General features: G+C 29.1%; 1 protein-coding gene across 2 annotated transcripts in view; it reads right to left on the bottom strand.

The window, feature by feature from the left end:
• Positions 1-23477, bottom strand: part of LOC107065749 (uncharacterized) — a 104052-nt gene that overhangs the window by 2797 nt on the left and 77778 nt on the right. The window contains exons 5-7 of one of the 2 annotated variants that reach the window (XM_089172559.1): positions 13454-13588; positions 1418-1610; positions 263-489 (exon numbers count right to left, since the gene is read on the bottom strand). In XM_089172559.1, the coding sequence (XP_089028685.1) occupies positions 263-489; positions 1418-1610; positions 13454-13588 (555 nt within the window). The remainder of the gene's footprint in view (positions 1-262; positions 490-1417; positions 1611-13453; positions 13589-23477) is intronic. The other variant, XM_089172560.1, reaches the window with a different exon arrangement.

The following is a 23477-nucleotide window of genomic DNA, read 5'->3' as shown; positions in this document are numbered from 1 at the left end:
TCTACGAATAAAATTAGAAAAAACAAAAAAAAAATTAGAGAATATAAAAAGGGGTGACTACAAAACAAAACGATCAGTGTTATCAATGTTAATTTTTATTGGAATAAAAAAGGACAAAAAATAAAATGACAAGAGTTAGGGGAACTACGACTTGTTTGAACAAAAGTTTTTTTTTTTATTTTTAATTTCTTTTTTTTTTGGGAGGGGGGGGGTATTTTTTCTTTTCTTTTTTTCTTCTTTACATCGAGAAATTTGTTCTCACCATCGCGTTCGTCGTCGCTGCCAACTGAAGACCCTGAAGACTCGTCATGTGATGAGAATGTGAATGCGAATGAGAGTGGGGGTGTATGGGGGGCGGCGCCGGTGGCGCAAATCCTTGATGAAGACCTCCGGCCACGCCGACGCCTGAGTGATACATGTAATGTTGCATTGCAGGATGCATCGTGTGATGATGCTGGGACGTACCTGCAACATCCAACCATCGTCCATCTTCAAAAATAAATATTTATCATTATTATTTTTCTTCACAATTGTTTTGACTTAAATCTAGTATTTTCATATTATTTTTTTTCTTTTTTTTTCTTATTCCAATCACATTTTTTTTTACCATTAAATTTAAAATGAAATAAAGAAGATAACTTATCAGATTTATATCTGAGAAATGAAATAAATTATATTAATTTTTTAATTATAATTATGATATTAATTTTATTTAATAGAATATATATATATATTTTTATATTATAATATAAATTATATTATTATATAAATTTTATATTCAATTTATATATATAAAATAAAAATTATATTATATAAAGTATAATTTTTTATATTATATATAAAAATATAAATATAATTATAATTACAATATTAATTTTATTTAATATAATATAAAAATTTTTATATTATAATATAAATTATTGTATAAAAAATTTAATAATATATAATATATAATATTAAAAAAAATTTTAATTGTTATATAAATTTTATATATATATATATATATATATATATATATATATAAAATAAAAATTATATAATATATAAAAATATAATTATAATTGTAATATTAATTTTATTTAATATAATAATAATATTATATTAAATAAAATATATATATTGAATGTTTTATTTTTATTTTTTTATATATTTTTTTTTAATAATAATATAAAATTTTAGATTTTGAAAAAGATATTATATATAATGTTACAATTATAATACTAATATTATATTAAATTATATATATAATTTTTCTAATAACATGAAAATAATAAATAGAAGATTAAAGAATTTTTTTTTTTTTTTTTTTGATATCGAATTTAATTTAATGAAAAAAAGGAAAAAGCAAAAGCATCGATTGGAATAAGAAAAAAATAATATAATTAAATAAGAATAAAAATGTTGATTTAATGCTTACCCATAGGTGATCCAAATCCTGAATGGAAAGGTTTGTTGTCAAGATCAATGTGTCCACCAGCTTTGATCATGACATCACCCATGACACCACCCAATCCTAGACAACTACCTGCCTTCTTCTTCTTACTCTTTGACGATAGTTTTCTATTCCTCGTTTGTATTCCTTCCTTCTTCATCGTCAATGGCCGATTAACCTGCAACAGTCATAGCCAACAATTCGTTAGGTCGAATTGGTCGATAAAACTAACGCGAAACGTTAATCATTACTCTTATTATTATTATTATTTTATTTCTTTTCTTAAATTATAGATTTTGAAAAAACCAAAACAAAAAAAACAAAAAAGAAATCAAAAGTTTAATCATGTGCAACTACTATGATTTTGAATGCAAATGTACACAACACATAAAAATAACAAAAACAACAACAACAAGGACAACACATGCAACGTGTAGGGGATTGCATATTAATGAACCTTTCGCATAAAATCGTTTAAAGGAAAATTTTGTCAATTTAAGATGCCGAATATTTGAATTTTTGTCGTGTCGGCTTTTATGATCGTTTTACTCCCCCAGACACAACGTAATTAAGAAATCCCCTCAGATTCTCGGTAGTAGTCTGTGCACTTAACGAATCGACGAGGAGTTTCTCTTGTCTTTAAAAGATAAAACGAAAGAGAAAAAGATTAAGAAAGAAAGAAAGAAAGAAAGAAAGGGAAAAGGGAAGAAGAATGATGGATAAAGGGGAAGGAAGGGGGTATAATTGAAGATCCTACGTCACCGCATTTGCCACTTTTAAAACCGCGTATAAGACTTAAGAAAGAAATGAACTAATCGAAAAAAAAAACGAACAGAGTTATATAAAAAAAATAGAATAAAGGATGGGGGAGGGAGTGACCCTACTAGGGAGAGAAAAAAAATCGATATGCTATCGAACGATGGATGCATATCGGAAATATTATTCAAGAGAGAAAAAATAGAGAGAAAGAGAGAGAGAGAAAGAAAAGCGTGCGTGAAGAAAGGCCGGACACGATCGTGCATGGCCTAACGTTCCTTTATTAATCCTTTGTCTATAATGCCGACGCAAGTTCGCGACTCGAATTTGTAGACGATGACCAGGAGAAAGAAAAAGAGAGAAAGAGAGAAAGAGAGAAAGAGAGAGAAAGATAGAAATAAGCACGTGCTTAAAACATCTATAAAGGGATATAGTGTTAAAGTGCAATTCACAATCTTAACATTTTGCAATAGTATACAATTCAATAATTAAATGAAACAATATAATTTCGTTAGTATCAAAAGTGTTTCAAAATTTTTAGAAAGAGATTGAGAATAAAATATTTAATTGAACAAATTAAAACAACGTTTCTTCTAATCTCAAAACTCTAAAAATAAATAATTTAATTATGTAATTTAATATAAAATAATAAAATACACTGTACAAAGTGTTTCTAATATAATAAGAAATTATTGAGAAACAAATAATGTAAGTGAAGAAACGTTTATCTATAAAAACCATGATTAATAATAAAAACCCTAATTAAAAAAATAAAAACAAAGATATTTTATATGCAGTTATCTATCAACTTTGAAATAATACACGATTTAATAATTAAATAAAAAAATATAATCACGTATGTACCATACCAAAAGTATTTCTAATTCTGAACGTAGAAAAATAGAAAAAGGTTGAGGAAAAATATTTAATAAAACTTAATAAAATATTTAAAAATTAAAATAATGTTAATCTTTGTTATCACAAAACCCTAAAACCTCATATTATAATCATGTAATTTAATATAAAATAATAAAATACACTGTACCAAGTGTTACTAATACAATAAAAAAATACTCATAAACAAAATGTAATTGAAAAAAACATTTATATATAAAAACACCGTGATTAAAAAATAAAAAAGGATGACAATATATATCCACAGTTAACCCTTCAAATAAATTTATCAACCGAATGAACAAAGCTTTAAACATCTTGAAATCGCATCAAGTAGTCACTTGTGGTATAGGATGCATGGCGCGTGTGCGGTCTCTGTGCAATAGTAGAGTCCAAGTGCCGCAAGTACGAAATAAGTAGGTATGCAAGTATTGCTCGACTGCATTAAAGAGGAGAAGGAAGAGGAGGAGGAGGAGGAGGAGGAGGAGGAGGAGGAGGAAGAAGGAGGAGGATGATAAAGAGAAGGAAGGGTACGGGGCAAGGTGGTGAACAAACGCAATGCTTTGTAGTTTGCCGCGACGTGACGCAACTGCCAACATGCGGGGGGAGGATAGATTCTGATGTTTAAAAGAAGAAGAAAAATTAAAAAAAAAACGAATAGAGAGAGAGAGAAAGAAATAAACCTAAACACGAAAGATTATTATAATAATATAATATTTATAAAAAAAAAAAAATTGTCTGCATAAGAAATGAAAAAGAAAATCAAAAGAAAGGTGGCAACGCAATGTGCAATGTAATTGCAGTAAAAGTGCAATGCGCAGTGGAGTTAGTTTCGATGTTTTTTTCGTGGTTCCCCTCTGGATTAACAAAAGACCTCTTAACCCCTTCCCCCCTACACCCTGAACAAGCAAACTCCAGACGGTCAATGTACTCTTTTTCGTTGGAATTACGCAATTGTCCGAATTTGTCGAATTAGTTGCGTGAGTTTTTTCTTCGAAACAATTCGCGAGGATTGAACTCGAAGCGGATGCTGAATTTATCAACCACTATAATGGTGGTGGTGGTGGGATAAGGGATCTTACCAAATGAATTTCTTTAGATAAGAATAAACGAAAGGGAGTAAATTTCATCTAAATTCGAGATAATACACACACATTGATTCGAGATTTATAAATCGTTCTCATTTACTTTGAAAATGTAATCGTGGGGGTTGAATTCGTTCAATTTCAAGTATTTACAATTAAGAGTGATACGATTTTTTTTGTTTTTTCATTTTTTTTTTTTTTTGAGGGAGTTTAACAAGCAAAGAACAGAAATAAGAAGAAGAAGAAGAAAGGTGGAGGTGAAGGGGAGGGCTGCGGGGGTGGAAAGTGGTGAGACACAAAAGCTCGAACCAATTTGAATACAATACCGGCGTGGCTTTAATAGGAACCATCCGCTTAAGTCTGCGGGTGTCCGAAAGTGCGAGAGGTGCAAACAAAAGAGGAAATGAGAAAACGAATAATACTCGATAAAGAGAGAAAGAGAAAGAGAGAGAGAAAGAGAAATAAAATCTCTTTGAGATTCGAATGCAGATTGATGTGGTCGCACACGATGCAACCGTACGTTTCTTGCATACATGATAACCCCTGTGCGAACACATCTCTCAAAGGGTCAATGAATGAATGAATGATCATACGTGTAGCTCACGGAAAAGCGAGCGCAATAGTAAACGTCTTATTAATCAAATTTATACTATAATAGTATTTATTTTCATTACAATTTAATTTATTCAAAATATGGATGAAGTAGCTATTGTTAATTATTCAAATTTATACGATATATATATATATATATATATATAGATTATATATATTATTATTATTTTATAAAATATTTATAACATATATAAATTTTATAAAATAATAATATATTATTTTTATATTATATATTTTTATATATTAATTTTATTATTTATATATATTATATTTATATATATTTATAAATTTTATATTGTTACATATATAAAATATAATAATAATAATAATAATAATAATAATAATAATAATAATAATAATAATAAAAATTAACATAATAAAAATATAATAATAATATATATATAACAAAATAAGGTGTATACTTATATGTTATATATATTTATATATTATATATATTATTTTATATTATAAATTAATATATATATTATTAATTTTGTTTTTATACATTATAGATGATATATTTCCAAAGATATACATGTAAAAAAAAAATATATTACATCTATCGAAAAATACTTTTTTCTTTAACTCATAGATAAAGTATCTGATAAAAGAAAATGTGATTTCTTCTTAAAATATGATATCGATTATATTCAATTAAAATCCTTTAGATATATAACATTTAATTCCTATAAATCAACGAATCACGCTATCCTTCCAACCAACCCTTCGAACTTTCTTGTAATAACTATCAATATAAATTTGATTCTATTACTATATTTAGAAACTAGAAAAACATAAGGAAGTGTCAAAGTGATCGTAAAAAAAAAAAAAAGAAAGAAAAAACGATAAAATACTATCAGACGATTTGATTTTATGTGTTTAATACGTGACCTTCCATGATTTCTCACGGCTTCTTATTCTTTTTCGAGGAATGCAAATTCAAAGAAGAAGAATGGGATGGGGGAATGTGAGGGTGGGAAAGGAAGAATTGATATTTCAACGAGAAAAATCGAACGAAAGTTCTTTCGGAAGTGTTTCTAAGGATCGCGTGTATGGAATGTCTCGCGTGTTGTCGTCCTATAGTTATACGATAGTTCGTTTTGAGCATATCAATGGGATGGGGGAGAGGGCGGCACCCTACGAAAGGTTGCATACTCATTCTCTCTCTCTCCCTCTCTCTCTCTCATTCGGTTCTTCGTAAAGTTAAGTTTTACAACTTCCTCGTAGTTTAAAATGAAGAATTATTTTTCCAGGAAAAACATTTCAATACTAAATAAGCAAATATATGTATATGTGTACGTGTATACGTGTACATGAGTGCATGCGTGTTTGAGGATGTGCGTTTAAATGGAATAAAAGAATTGTTAAAAGAAAAGAAGAAGAAGAAAAAAAAATAGAATCATTTGTTAAAATACAAATTACAGTCAAAATTTGAACTCTGATTTTAACGACTCGATCGTGCACAGTTTTCTTGATTAATCCTTGAGTAATGTGTAAAAGAAGAAAAAGTGTGGAGGAAAAAAGGGTGGTGATGATGATTGTGGTGGTGGTAAAGTTGGTATCTTCAAAGGGCACACACAACATACAAAGAGAATGTCTAAAATTAGTCTTATCGTTCGATCGACGCGACGACGATTATATTTATCCGAAAATTGTCGCGTTGCGTGTGCACCGAGTAAAAGAGGATGATTTCAACCACACGTCAAAACTATATCCGTCTCTCTCATACTCTCATACTCTTTTTTTTATTCAACCAAAAAGTACAAGATTGAAAGAGCAAACTATCAACCGAATAGAAAGAAAACCGGGAAGAAAAAAACACAAGAAAGAAAGAAAGAAACAAAATTACAGAGAGTAGAAAAACGTAAGAGAAGAATCGAAAAGGATTTTTTTTTTTTTTTTTCAGTACGACCTGTTTGACCTCGCGCAACCCGTACGTACGACACAGCACCCACAACTAAAAAATAAAAAATAAGAGAAAGAAAGAGAGAGAGAGAGAGAGAGACCAAAGGAAAGTCTGGGATTTCGGGTGGCGATTAGCATATTTCGAACACCCGGTAGCGTGCTGTTCGGCCACGAATAATCCGTGTATTTTCGACACGCGTTTGTACACACGCGAGTGTGTGAGTGTTTAGCTCACGGACTTTATCAGGATGCTCTATCTTAACGACGCCAGATCTGTCCTTCTTACTCTCTCTCTCTCTCTCTTTCTCTCTTTTTCTCTCTTCTTTCACCTACTCTCTCGACGAGTATTGGTTATCTAAGATCTCGCGAGAGAGACAAGCACGAGGATACACATTCTATCTATCTTTCTTTTTTTATTTATTTATTTATTTATTTCTTTCTCTTTTGCTTGATATGTACTCTCTCTCTCTCTCTCTCTCTCTCTCTCTCTTTCTCTCTTTCTCTTCTAGTAGGTTTTGAAAAAAAAGCAGCAGCAACAGCAGAAGCAACAACTCTAAGATCTACTCTGGAAATGATCGATCGAAATGTGCAAGAGAGATAGAAAATATGCTTAGATGTATTTGTGATTTGATTTCTTTTTTTTTTTTTTTTGATTAACCCTCTCTAAGGTAAGAAACGTCATGTTACTTTCAACTCGTATAATCGTCTACATTTTTATTTATTCTATTTTATTTTATTCTATGTCAAATGATTTTTGTTGATTGTAATTTTAATCTAAAATGATCATCGATCGTATTAATCGTATTATGTTTAATTTATTAAATATAAATAATTTAATTTTGCATTATGAGAATATTTGTAATTTGATTTGTGTTTTTTTTTCTTATTATTATTACTATTATTAACCCCCTTTAACTATAAGAAACGTCATGTTACTTTCAACTCGTATAATCGTCTACATTTTTATTATTTTTTTTTTTTTATTATATTTTATTCTATGTCAAATAATTTTTGTTGACTGTGACTTTAATCTAAAAAGATCATTGATCGTACTATCATATTATGTTTAATTTATATAATTAAGTTAATTGCGTTACGAGAATATCTGTGATTTCATTTGATTATTATTATTATTATTATTATTATTATTATTATTATTATTATTCTTAACCCCCTCTCTAAGAAACGTCATGTTACTTTCAACTCGTATAATCGTCTACATTTTAATTTTATTCCATTTTATTTTATTCTATGTCAAATGATTTTTGTTGATTGTGATTTTAATCTAAAAAAAAAAAAAAAAATAAATAATTTAATTGCGTTGCAAGAATTATGGATTTGATTTTTCATGTAAGTTGTTCCTAAAAAGAAAGGGGCTGAGTTGGAGAATTAATATGACCATTGTGATTTGTAAAAGAAAGAAAAGAAGGTTAAATAGACGATTATTACGTAACCTAGGATAAAAATGATAAGTTAACGAGGAGAAAGATTTGAAAGATTTTGATCGTGCGAATTTATTGTGTTTTCTTTGACGAATAAAGAGAAAACACTCGTCACGCGAAATGGCGTGTGTTTTTCTCGTAGAATGTGAAATATAAAAACGTTCGGGGTAAGGGGGTTGGTTGGTGGTAAAGATTTACGAACGTTATTTTTCCACGCGAATGACAAATTTCTTCGTTAAGGGTACTCTCTCTTCGTGGGTCCACGTTTTTATATGTACTTTGCGTTTTTTCTTTTTTTTTCCATTTAAAAATGATTGGTCTTCATCATCGGTTTTTTTTTCTCTCTTTTTTTGCAATGATTGCAATGATAAGAAATAAAAGGGAAGAAATGATTGAATGTTAAGGGGAAAAAAAAATAAAAGAAAATGTTGTGCCGAGATCTACAAATCTTACAAAAAACACAAATGTTTAAACAAAATTTATCGAACACTAAGAATTTTATTTATTATTATGTAATATATTTAATAATATTTAATATTAATTATTTAATACAAATTTAATATAAATTATTATTAATTTATTATATATATATAATATAATAATATAATTTAATAATATATTAATTATATAAAGAATATAATAATTATATAAAATATAATAATATAATAATTATATAATTAAAATTATTATTAAATTATTATGTATCATATAATAATAATTTATATTAAATGTGAAAAATAAAATTTAATTGTTTATTGTTAGTTTCAAGCTCTACATATATTTTATTAAAATAATTTAATAGAAAAGTATTCTCACAAAATATTATTACTTCCCTTATTCCAGTTGATTTAATTTTAATTGTGTATCAATAAAATAATTAAAAATATATGACAAAGGACAATACAATCGAATAAATTAAAAATTAAATAATAAAAATATGACATTTGTTCACAAAACCACACTCAAAAAGCACAACTAGAAAAGAAAGAACAAAAAGAAAAGGAAAAATATAAAAGCTAGGAGAAGAACGCAAGTCCAAAAAAGGAATTCTTTTTTCGATTTGATCTTTTGACCGTAATCCGTCGGCTTAACGTCAACGAAACTTTATCCCCCTTTTGCCTATGGTGGTTTGGATCATCATCCATAGGGTTTCATCTAACATAAGAAGTATTTTCAGAGGAAGGAATTACCGCATTCCAAATCCTTTTCAATAATAAAAAAATGAAAAAAAAAGAAAAGGAAAAGGAATAAAATAAAAATGAAAATCATTCTCAATAATCTTTAAACATAAAAAGACGTAGATGATATCGAGTAAGTAATACGATTTAAAATCAAGATTTTCAAATCAAACTAATAATAATATAATCATAATTATAATATAATAATATTATATAATAACGTTAATTGTACAAACAATGAAAATACAAAACAAACAGAAATAATCAATACCAAACTAACCAAAATATAAATCAAAAATAATCATTTCCAATAATTATTAACAATTCAAAATGTTAATACATTAAATTCAAAAAAATAAAATTAAACAAAAAAAATTCACTAACAAATAATTTCCAGTTAAAAACAATCCCCCTCCCCCACCCCCTCAAAAAAAAAAATTACAATAAATTGCAAGTAAGATTCAGAAGGATAATAGAACCGTGCAAAAGTAAGACAAAGATAAAGTCAAAAAAACAAAACAAAAAAAAAACAAAAAAAAAACAAAAAAGGATAGAAAGAGATAGAGATAGATCCTGAATTTATTCCTTCTAGGAAAACGCGAGTGTTCAGTTCGTGGTGTTTTAGCGACGGAAGAAGAAGGGAACCTCTTTGCTTAATTAATGATTACCAGGAAACGTGTTCACTTTATGCGCGACGACGCGCCGGCAATGGCCGAGTACATCCCCACCCCCTCCCCCCACACATCCCTTCTTACTTCTCTTAGACCCTCTGTTCTACCCTTTCTCCTCCTCCTCCTCCTCCTCCTCCTTCACCCTTAAAAGATCGAACCTGATAAAAGTCCAAGTGCAGGATAGAATAGAACGGAAAGAAGAAAAAATAATCTTACAGTCCACCCTACCCTCTCAACACCCCATCCCAAGAAACAAAATACCAAGGAAACAACCATAAGAAACAGAAGAGAGAGAGAGAGAGAGAGAGAGAGAGAGAGAGAGAGATAGAGAGAGAGAGATAGTTTCTCTTGCTGTTAATACGAAATTTTTGAGCAAGGTACGTTGACCCTCTGTCAAAGTACTAAAATTATTTTCGTACGGAATAATCTGATTGTAAGATCATCAGATGTAATTGACGGGTTTGAAACTTAAAATAGTTTATATGCTGAAACGTCATTACCATCAACGACGCACACACACACACACACCCAGTTGTCGTCCACCCTAACCCATCCCACCCCTCGTTTATAGTCTCGATTTGGTTAGTGAGATTAGATTTGAAGTGACCGATAAGAATAAAGGGAAAAGAAGATATACGAGAAAAAACGTAAATTCGTATCTCTCGTAGATTTCTCATTGAAAGAGTAGGTTGGGGGTCGGGGAAGGGGTGGTGGTGGTGATGGTTAGAAGAGTTTGTAACGCAGTTATGCGAGAAAGACGCGTACCATGATGAGATGTTTGTTGGTTAAAACACAGCGAGGTGCCTTGTTCATTTTCCTTTGGTAAAATAAATGCGCTTACGAGAAAACAGAAAGCTCACTGTTAAAATATGTAACTGCAGTTACAAGAGAAGGAAATGCGAGATGGGTGGGGGTTAAGATGAAGGAGGAGGAGGAGGAGGGGAGATAGAATGAAGAAAAAGAGAAGAAGAAAAAGAAAAAGAAGAAGAAGGAATGACGAATGGTGTCCTACGAGAGAGCTAATGGCAAAATCGCGAGCCAATTAGCGCGTACCGCGAATTAATCTTCTTCCCTCACCCCTGTATCTTTTTATCGTACATCAATGTTTTTTTCATTTTTTTTTTCGTCTTGTGTTAGTTTTAAAAAATAAAAAAAAAGGAAACGGAGGCCTAAAAAACGTAACAAGTAATTATTGTAACGATATCACAGAAATTGTGGGGGTGTAAATTATAATAAAATGATGTAATCGTGTATTATTGTTGGTAGAAAAATTTGCTTTTGATTTAATCTACGATTTCTCTTCTTTGATTTAACATTACCAAAAAAAAAAAAAAAAATTAAAATTAAAATTAAAAAAAAGGAAATTTAGAAAAAAGGAACTACTATTAAAAATAAATTAAGGGAATGTTAATTATAATAAAATGACGTGGTCTGGTATTTTTGTTGGTAGAAAAATTTGCTTTAAATTTAATTTAGGATAGTCTTCTTTTAGTTAACATTACCAAAAAAAAAAAGTTAAAATTAAAATAAAAAAGAAGGAAGAAGGAAATTTAGAAAAAAGGGACTACTATTAAAAATAAATTAAGGGGGTGTAAATTATAATAAAATGACGTATTTCTCTCGTTCTTGTTTATAGAAAAATTTTGTTTTAAATTTAATCTACAATTTTTCTTCTTTGATTTAACGTTAACAAAAAACAAAAATAAAATAAAAAAGAAGAAAGGAAGAAATTTAGGGAAAAGGGCCTACTATTACCTATTCTTGCCGCGTAATGGATATTCTTTCTAGTTTAGGTACGTATTATAATCCCCCTTCGTGTTTTTCATTTTCTTTCTATTCCCATTCTTTTCTTTTCTTTTCTTTTCTATTTTGTATTTCATAGTGTCCCATAGACCGGCGTGTCTGTCTCTCTGTCACTCGATACAAAGTTTCTTAAAAGCGTTGAAGACGACGAGGACGACGACGACGACGACGACGACGAGGCGAACGATGACACGGAGACCGACAAAGACAACCGGTCCCCAAATTTTGGGTCCTATCGAAATATATACGATGTCAAAGCTTTACCCAACCCCCTGGCCCAAGTTCTCAAACTAGTCCCTTTGCTTATTCGAGTATCGTATTGCAATTGTTAACAATTTGTCTACAATTTGTCTACAATCTCAATGTTACATTGTATGAAAAAGGCTGGGGGTGAGGAAAAGAGAAAAAAAAGGAAGAAAAGAAAAGTGCAGGGGGGTGAGGAGGATCTGTTAAAATAAGTTGACCCATACACCCATAGAAATCTTTCTCTCTTTTTGCTTGCAGTTCTTCGTCGCACACCCTTTCCTCCTCCTCCTCCTCCTCCTCCTCCTCCTCCTCTTTTTTTTCTTTCTTTTTATTTTATTCTTGTTTTATTGTTTTCGTCGAGCCCACACGGGCACACTCACTTCCGGCACTTCCTGTGTCACACGCCGTTGAACACGCTCGAAGCAACCCTCGAAAGAAGAGAGATAGAAAGATAGAAAAAGAGAGAAAGAAAGAAAGAGAGAGAACTAAACTACTCTTGTAACGACACCCTACACGTCCGGTTAACCAGAAAAGTAGCTCTATCCTAATTGTTGATACAACAAATTCTACAAGTCGAGATTTATTCTCCCTGCTGTTAAATGAAATGTTTCCTGTAAATATATTCCTTGCTAGTAGACCAACCAACCCCTCCTTCTTCTTCTTCTTCTTCTTTTTCTTTTTTCTGGTGGTCATTTCTTTTCTTTTTTTTTTTTTTGAATGAAGAAGGAAGGGTGGTGTTTGGATTGTGTTGGATTGAGTTGTGATTTAGTTCACGTTACTACTTCATTATTTATAGATTAGATATATATTTGATATCTAATAATAATAATAAAAATAATAATAATAATAATAATAATAATAATAATAATAATTAAATGTATATCTAATATAAATAATAATATTATATATAATCTATAAATATATATATATATTATAAAAACGTTTATTCGATCTACAATTGTAAAATATTTTATACCTAATAATAATATATAATATATATTATAATATATATAATAATAATTAATGTAATAAATATTTATAAATTATTTATTTTAAAAAATGATAAATAATTATATATAATATATTTTTTCTAATTGTAAATATATAAAAGTATATTTTATAATTGTAAATATATAATTGTATATATAATTTTATATATTATATTATAATATATAAAATAATAATAAAAAAATATACATTTATAGATTATTTATTATTAAATTTATAGATTTATTATTTATAAAAATGCTCATCACGTTTATTCAATATTCAATTGCAAAATTGTGTTGATTACCAATTCAATACGGTATGTTTGTTGGTGATTGGGATATACACACGTGTGGTGTATGTGTATATACGTATGAGTGTGTGTGTGTGTGTGTGCATTTGTGGGATAAATTTGGGAAAGACTATCGGTAAAAGTACTTACATTATGCAGTTTGTAGTAGAGACCGCATGCGTTGCATACTGGTTCACCGGCTTGATTCCTTCGCCAAAGTGTCGTCGTTCCGGTTTTGCAGTTTGCGCAGCTGGTGCCCGCCCGTCTCGCCGCACTCTGCAGCGACAGTTTTTGGAAAGAAAAAAGAACAGAGAGATATCACACCCGTAACCAATTACAATACAATATTATTATCATTATTATTATTACTATTATTATTTAACCCTTTGGTTACATTTGAGGTAATAGTACGTCATGTATTTGTTTGGGCAATAACTTACATGACGTTCTGATACGTCATTGAAATTTTTTGAACAGATTTAATTATAGTTTATGCTGTGATTTATTTCAAAGTAATAAATAATTTTTATATTACATTATAATTTAATATTAATTTGAATTATTATAATATTTAATATTGATTTGAATTATTATAATATTAGATATTGTATTTAATATGTAATATTTAATATTATATTTAATATTATATTTAAATTATTATAAAAAAAATATTTAATATTATATTTTAAATTAATTTAAATTATTATAATATTAAATATTGTATTTAATATATAATATTTAATATTATATTTAATATTAATTTAAATTATTAAAATATTTAAAAATATTTTTTATTATTTAAATTTAAATAATTATTTAAATTTAAAGATTTAATATTAATTTAAATTATTATAAAATATTTCAAAATAATTTTCAATTCAATGTGTAACCAAAGGGTTAATTACAATAAATGTCACACATTTGTTCGACGTATCTGATTTTCTATTTTTTTTTTTTTTTTTAAACAGTTCCTTTGAGACCATTTTTAGACTTTTTGCTTCCTTTTTTTTTTTTATTCTTAAAAGTCGTGCAATTTTTTTTTTTTTGTAAGATTGAAAATACATTATTTATAAGTTCGAATACTTATGTCTCTATATAAGTATGTAATGTATGTATGTATGTGTCAATGAACGTGTTAAATGGTTAAGATTATATGGCAAAAACGTTTAGGATAAAAAAAAGAGGAAAAAAAAAGTTGTCAATTATTATGATTATTAATGGTTAGACATCTGAAAGGTTTCTTATTCGATCATTTCAAAATCGAGACACGTTCGATCGATCCCTTTCTCTCTTTCTTTATTTCTTTATTTTCTCTCTCTCTCTCTCTCTCTCTCTCTCTCTCTCTCTTTCTCTCTCTCTTGAAGGATCAAGAAGGCAAGTCTGACACGGGTTCGCGTGAAATCGGTCTTTCTTAATCCTTATTTCAAATACCGCGAGAGTCGAATTGATCTCAAGAAGAAGATGAAGATAGAAAATAAAGAAGTAGAAGAGCAGAAGTAGAAGCAGAACAAATAGAAGAAGCAGAAGAAGTAGAAAAAGAAGATAGGTGTCTATTTTTTTTAAGTAAATGTTACCCCATACACAAAAACTACTTCTGTCTTCCTTCTTTTTTTTTCAATCTCGTACAAAACCCTACGACACTTTGAGTAAAAAAAAGAGAGAAAGAGAAAGAGAGAAAAAGAGAGATAGAGATAGAGAAAAGGTAAAAAGAAAATTATATGGGGAAAGACATCTCTTCTGCACTTGTGATCATCATCCTCCATCACCGAGTGGCAAACGTCTAAAAAAAAGAAGAAAAAAAAAAGAAGTAGAGGATCCATTATACGTCCTTTTAAAAAACCGACCACGGATTATTTCACACGCTCTTACGTATCCCGTATAATATACTAATAGGATAAGATGATCATGGTGTCTCTGTGTTGTGTATGTGCGTTGAGAAGTACTATACCTCAAACGTTTTAGGTATTATATGCTATACCCTCGTCTTTTCTTACATTTTTACTTAAAAAAAAAAATAAAATAAAATAAAATAAAATTCTTCTTTTTCACTCAAACGTCAAAACGTAAAAAAGCTATTAAAAAAAAAAAAAAAATATGAAGCTTCGATTTTAATTAAAAAAAAAAAAAAAAAAAGAAAAAAAACCCAATTCTAATTTTATAAATGAAATTTTTTTTTATGAAAATAATATAATTATTTTATATTAAATATTAAATATATTATAATTTAGTAAATAAATTAAATAAAAATTTGTAAAATATTATATATTGTAATTTATAAAATAAATTAAATACAAATTTATAGAATATTACATATTATAATTTATAAAATATTAAATATTATAATTTAGTAAATAAATTAAATAAAAATTTGTGTGTGTTAAATATTATATATTACAATTTATAAAATAAATTAAATAAAAATTAATAAAATATTATATATTACAATTAAGTAGTAAATATATACTATACTATACTATAATAATATATATACTAATACTACATAGTACTTACTAGTATTATAATATTTATTAATAATATATATATATAGTAACTATATAATATTTAATATATATATATATATATAAATGTTATATACACATAATATTATAATTAAATAATATATTAATTTTTATAATTCACAAACAGAAATTATTGCAATTGTAAATATAACTGTATACGATGACTTCTCGACCAATAATAACACACTTGATCACGTAGGATCCCCAAAAACGAAAAAAAAGGGTGGCCAATTTGTGGTAAAAATTATCCTTAGAATCTTTCACAAACTCACCCTTATTAAAGTACCTATTGTTTCGATGTACTTGTAAACGCAACAACAACAACAAAAACAACAACAACACAACACACTGATTGTTACCAAGCATCGTAAAATTTCCGGTGTTGCTTCCTCCCTCTTACACCACCCTCCCTCCTCCCCCAATCCTCTTGCTTTCCATTTAGTATAAAACATCATCACCCTTCCAACCTATACTATTTCCCCCTCCATATTTCACTCACCCTCCATCCCGAAAGTACCACTTAACCCCTCCCCCCTCAATTCCACTACTTCTCGAGATGACACTGCTTTGACAGAATGAAAAAAAAAAAAAAAAAGAAACAAGAATAGCAAGGACACAAATTCTTTTTTCTTTTTCTTTATGAATAGGAACAGAAACGTTGAACGTATTGTCATAGTTGAATAGTTTTCAAGAAGATTATAGATATCTAATGGACCCCTAAAATCATTGTAAGATTTTTCTTTCTAACATAATGGGTGGAAACGTTTAGGTATATATATATATCAAGGGATACAGGACAACTAGGAAGAAAATGGGTCTAACCGTTTACCTTTTTCCTATCTTAAAAGAAAAAAAAGAGAGAGAGAGAGAAGAAGAAGAAGAAGAGATACATTTGTTTATTTTCTTTTTCTATGTGTATATAGTTAGATACAATTTTATTTAGGTAATACCACTCGAGATAAATTATACACTTCGTCAGTTACTTCAACTACGAGAAGGAAAAGAAGAAGATGGAAAGAATCATACGCCATTATGAAGAATTCACGTCAGTCTAAAGTTTTGTTCAGAGAGGAAGAGACACGTTGATATCATTGAAAGTAATAAAAAGAAAAAAGAAAGAACGTTGTGTTTACCCTGTTTAAGAAGAGGGAACGTGGTAAGGGGTCAGAAAGCATAGCAGACGCAATGGGGGTTAAGGGTTGGTGGTTGGTGGTTAGTCTGTCGTGAGAAGGTGGAAGAAGAAAAAGAAAAAGAAAAAGAATAACGGGATGAGGAATGAGTTGGAGTGGTTTGGGTAGGGGTTTGGGGTTGGGTTGAGTTGAGTTGGACGGGGTTTGGTGCGGTGTGTAATCATGCCTTATCTGTATGATCTTATCGAGACTGGCTGGCGCGTAGGAAAAGGGGTTTCTGCAGGGTGCTGCTTCGTAGTTCTCCAGGGCTTGGTAAAAGCAAGCCCTGTGGTGTGGTGTGGTGTGGTGTGGTGTAGTGTCTGTCCGCGTGGCGGAATCAATACGCGGAGAGCCACCCTCATCAATATAGTGCGGGCGGTTATGGTAGGAAGGTAGGAAGGTAGGAAGGTAGGTAGGTAGATAGGTAGAGGAAAAGGAAGAGGAAGGGAAAAAGAGGGTGGTGTTGGTAGTCCTATCTGCTCTAGATCTTCGACACCACCCCGCCTACCTTTTCTACTTTCCCTACCCTTACACTTGTATACTACAGGAAAATCGTTCCACCACCCTGGGTTAAAGGTGGTGCTTCTTCTTCTTCTTCTTCATTTTCTTTACCCCTTAATGGTTATTAAATGAGAATGAAAAAATGAGAAAGTGAATATTCACGCCATATATATATATTTGTATGTGTAGGTGTGAAGTATGTTACAGTAAATGAAATACAAAAATAAAATAAATGAATTCTCTGTGATTGGTGTGTGTACTTTTACTCGTGACGTAAAATGCAATTTCGTTAATATCAACTCGTAGAATTTTGGTTAGCATACTTTTTTATTGCCAAAGTATTATCCCTTCCACCCCTAGGGGAGAAAATCTGTTTAATTATGTTTGTTATAATTTAACAACGAATTTTTATTTTTGACTGTAAATAGAACGTGAACAAATAATAAGTGAAATGAATTATTTGAAAGAATAAAAACACGTGGCAAAATGAAACGAATGAACGAATCAACGATCAACTGGGCCAACCCATATGTACGCATTGTTTCCACTATTTAAAAAAAAAAAAAAAAATCTTTATCCAATGTTATTAACAACTCGCATAATCGTGTAACGAAGAAAGTCTCTTCTACAATTGGTAATTCAACTTCAACTCAAATCATAAAAGTTTCTCATACTCAACACATACTTTGATCAACCTTCTTTTCTCGGCCATTGCAATCGGAATGATTCGATGTTCTCTTCTGATCAAACTTTTTTCTCTTTTTCTATTTAATTTTTTTTTTTTTTGTTCTTTTTATATTTGTCCCTCCCAAAAGGGAGGACCAAAAATTTCTTTGTGGACAATACTTGCTCGTCGTCGAATCGCACACGCCGCCCGTTCTATCCTTTTCAAACCGGTTGCCCCACCAGAAGGAGAACCCAGAGAACTCACCGACACTGACGGATATGACATTTCTGAAGTTTGCAGTTATCTCTCTTTCTCCTTTCTCTTTTCTTTTTCTTTCTTTATTTCTACTTCTCTGACTCTGAAACGTTAGAGAACCAACTACACTCGTACTATCTCTTTCTTTCTCTTCTGACTCTGTTTCTTTCTTTTTATTCCTATCTGGACCGCGTCAATTTCTCTCTTTCTCTTTCTTTCTCTTTCTTTCTTTCTTCTTCCTGTCGGTTCGAACGTTTCATATATACATTTTATTTTAACTTCATCCACGCTTGATGTATAAACTCGCTTCCAACACGTGTGTCTGTGTGTATAGATAGCAATAATAATAATAGTAGTAGTAGTAATGTAGTAGTAGTAATGTAGTAGTAGGTGGACAAGGAGGAAGAGGGGGAGGTAGGTAGGTTGGTAAAGGACTAGGGGGAGGGGTAAAGGGAAAAGAGATTTCTTCGGTGATCTGATGCTTTTATTTCCTGTCGGTCTTCTTGCTCTGCGAACCGTTCCAAACTCTCTCTCTTTCTCTCTCTCTTTCTCTTTACGAGCGGTTCCCTTTCACGTGCTGCTTCTGCTCTTGCTATACTTACTCTTCTTATTCTTTTTTCTTATTCATCTTTCTCCTCTTCTTCTTCTTCTTCTTCTTCTTCATCTTGGTCAATCCATCCGCTATCGGAGTTGAAGTCTCCTCTTGTCATTCTCCAAATTGAAAACTGGATTATCGAGTCGTTGTCTTTTATCTTTTTCCTTTTTCAAATGTGTCCATTTAAGAAAGAGAGAAAGAGAGAGAGAGAGAGAGAAGGAAATATATTATTTCAAATGATAAAATGTTTATTTATAATAATAGAAATTAAATTTTTTAAGCACTACACGCCATTATAGTGGCTTTCATCTACTAGTATGACCATCTTCAAGTAGGACGCTTCACTATAGGGGAATTCCCGAATATTATTTTCCAGTATAACGCACCACTTTAGTGGCTTTCGTGAATATCTTTTATAATATATACATATATTGTATATAATACCTAATTATAGTATTAATTTTTAAATATTTAAATATTGTAATTATATATTTATATTTATTACATTTATAATTTATATTTATATAATTATATTTTAATATTTAAAATATTTAAATATCATATATTATAATTTAATTTATAATAATACCTTAATTAATTAAATAATAATATAACTTAAAATATACCTAATTTTATTATTAATTATTAAAGTAAATTGTCCTGAGTATATGTGTATTATTTATTTGAAAAAAAAAATTAATAATTTAATCATGAAAAACTTGATTTGAAATGTACTCTCGTAAAAGAACAATCATTGTTCGTCAAACATCGTAATTCTCGTTGAACTTTTTAGGCTTGTAGGTCTTTTAAGTGGGTATAAACAGTTGAATTTGATAAATTTAACTTTTCATCGATCTCACGTGTTTTTATTTGCCAATTTGCATCAACTAATGTTTTTATTGTATCAGGAAAACAAAATGAAATTACATTCTAAATAATCAAATAAGAATTTTGCTTTAATAATAATTGAAATTAATCGTACGAATAATTTTATTGATTGATATAATATTTTTACTTTGTGCAATTGTAGACATTAAAAATGAACGATAAAACGAACGTGTTATTATTCTACTTATTATTTTCTATTAAAACAAATCTAATATTATTTTTTTTGCATATACCACGGTTATCTATTACACACCTTTGATAAAATTCTATGAAACAAAGATATAATAGAAAAAAATAAAAAAAAATAAAAAAATAAAAAAATAAAAAAAGACTAATAAACGGCAGGCTCATATTACGTAAAAGTTACCGTCGTAGTATACATATACATATATATATTGAATAAGCGATTAATTGATGACCATAATCCGGCATCATGAAAGAACGCAGTCAAGTTCGTATGACTCAAAACGAAACAGAGAGAAAGAGTGAGAAAGAGTGAGAAAGAGAGAGAAAGAGAGAGAAAGAGAGAGAGAGAGAGAGAGGGAGAATGTATGAATATGAGATAAAATATATTCGAACAGGTTCATAAACATAAATACTATTTTATACTATTTATTAATAATCTGCACGTGTGCAATTCGCGAAAAGTTTCCTAAGCTAGACAGATAAACACAAATCAAATAGTAAAAAAAAAAAAGAAATAAAATAAAAAAGATAATAAAACAAGTACGTTGAATTTCTGTATAAGAAATCATAGCACGGTAAATGAAATAAATTTCATTTCTAAAAGAAAACATTTACAAGTATAAAATCGTATCAATAATTATGACAAATTAAGTGTCTCATATAAAATTAAAATATAGAAGAAAAAAAAAGAATAGAAAAAATCAATGAATTATTGATACACGATTGATAATTGTATCATAAAAATAAATCGTCCAATAAATTTGTAATATAATTAACATTATACTGGTAATTTTTCAATAATAACGCGTTATTTATTAATAATAATAATAATAATTTATTACATTATATTTTAGAGTAGATTAATATTTATTATTTAAATTATATTATAAGATTTATTAATAATAATATTAATTAAATATATAATATTATTATATTATAACACACACATATTAATATTATAATATTATATATTATATAATATTAATTATATATAATTATATATATATAATTGTAATATTATTAATAATATTAATAATAATATTATATTCCATTTCTTACCATTACAAACAATTATTATACATTACCGATAACAATTAATAAGAATTATTTTTAAGTATCGATTTCAATTAAATTAAAGAAAAAAACAATCTCTCTTTTCTCCTAATATCGTTGATTTATTCAAACGACATTGATAATTCCAAGAAAAATCATAATATATATATATATATGTGTGTTTGTACATTTTCTATTTCTTATTCTTTATCGTTTTCTTCTTCTTCGGAACCTGTCACGGAAAGTAAGTGGAGGTGTAAAGCGAAGAAAAAAAAATAGAAAATAAAAGAGAGAGAGAGAGATAGAGAGAGAGAAACAGAAAGACAAGACAAGACAGACGAACAGACAGACAGACAGACAGAAAAATAGAAAGAGTTAAAAAGAGTATCCGTTGGGTGCTTCCATCGAGTTTGAAAACCACCTTCGATCGAACGAAGGTAATTTGAATAAGAACGTAAGAAAACGTTTCGATAATAATTACTCCCTCGCCTCCGAAGTGAATAAATATTCTTAACATATATGTATATATGTGTATGTGTATGTGTTTGTATTTGTCCTCTATATCTCTATATCTATATATATAAATATGTTTATGTATATGTTGTGTGTGTCACGAGCGATCGATAACGCCAACTCGCGTTGGCAATTAACTTTGAAAAATCGACTCAGCTCGCGTACGATCCGGTTTTAAGGATCGTTCTCTCCATCTACTACTACGAAGTAGTCTTCTTCGTTGTCTATGTAGTAGTCTTCGTTTTCTTAGTTGTTGTAGTAGTAGTAGTAGTAGTTGTCGTTGTCCGTTGTCCGACACGCTTCGAAATACTATTTTCTAACTATATATATATATATATATATATATATATAGCATATTTCTACTTAACATTAGGATGATCTTTAAAACTGTTTCTACTACTACTACTATTATTATTATTATTATTATTTTTTTTTTTTTAATTTTTGTAATTTTATTTTGTTGGTTTCTATTCATTTTAAGAATGACAGAGAATGACAGACAGAGAATGATGATGATAATATAACGACGACTACTACTATGAGACGATGATATCGATCGAAATCACTTATTCTCAGTAGACATCCAGTTGGATGTCTACTTCCTTCCATTCTTACTACCCTAATACCCCCCTTTCTTCCATCAATTAACTCCTTTTTATGTCATTCATATTCGTTATGTTAATTTCATTATTATGTTAATCTTGTAATTATCTTATAATAATTATTAAATGTTAAATATTGTTCTTTAATTATTAAAATTAAATATAACTATAATGATTATTAAATATTATATTATTATAATAATTATTAATTATTTATGTTAATTTTTTTTTAATAATTATTTAATTGGTACAAAGCAAAATTACGGAAATTTATTTATTTTTGTTTTTATTGATCATTTTGTGCCACCCCAATGTTTGATAAAAGTTATCGTTATATTTTTATTCTATTTTTTTTTTGTTGCATTGATCTAATTTATTTGATTTGCTTATTGGTAATAAAATTACAACCAATTTTTCTTAAACTAATTTAGTTTAATTTTTCTATCTTTGTAATGGCAAATAAAATAGAAATTCTTTATAATTTATTTTGTAACAGCATAAACAGCATCCATCTATGATAATGATTATAATTATAATGATGACATTCAACTATAAAAAAAAAAAAATAAATAAAATAAAAATTTTGTCTCTATCGATAATTTTTTCTAGAAAAGAAAAATAAAATATAAATGTCAGTTGATTCTAACGAGTATGATAAGTGTCTTCTTTTTTTTCTGATGATGTTTCTATGATGATGTTTCGAGGATCCGGGAAAATTCGTGATCGAAGCAACCACCACCGCTACCAGCCACCCACCACCCCCACCCCACCACTCTAACAGCCAACCAACCAACAAACCAACCAACAAGTTCTCGCGGCTTTTCCGTGGATCGTGCGCGCACGAGTAAACGATCGTTTTACGAGCGTAGCCTCGATAACGATCTACGTTGTTGTTGTGTTGTATCCTTGACTAAATCGTGACTAGGAGCAGAGAGCTAGTTGAGATGATGGTAGTAGTAGTAGTAGTAGTATAGTGGTAGTGATAGTGGTGGTAAATGTGCGCTGTGCGCAGTACGCGCGCTCTCGCGCGAGCGCATTTGCGTCCCCCCACGTGTGTTCCGCGCAGCGCACCAATCTTTTATACACACACGTCTAACATTTATACATCGAATAGGAACATTTGTTCCACTCATCGTAATACAAATTGGCCGAGCCCAATAAAATAACTGTCTCTTTTTACAATTTATTATAAAAAAAAAAAACAAAAATAAAAATAAAAAACAATA

The sequence above is a fragment of the Polistes dominula genome, unplaced genomic scaffold (assembly GCF_049000335.1).
Source record: "Polistes dominula isolate Pdom_NZ unplaced genomic scaffold, Pdom_raw_medaka contig_23, whole genome shotgun sequence".
Taxonomy (NCBI): Eukaryota; Metazoa; Arthropoda; class Insecta; order Hymenoptera; family Vespidae; genus Polistes; species Polistes dominula.
The sequence above is the reverse complement of the archived record's forward strand: the minus strand, read 5'-3'. Positions and strand labels throughout refer to the sequence as shown.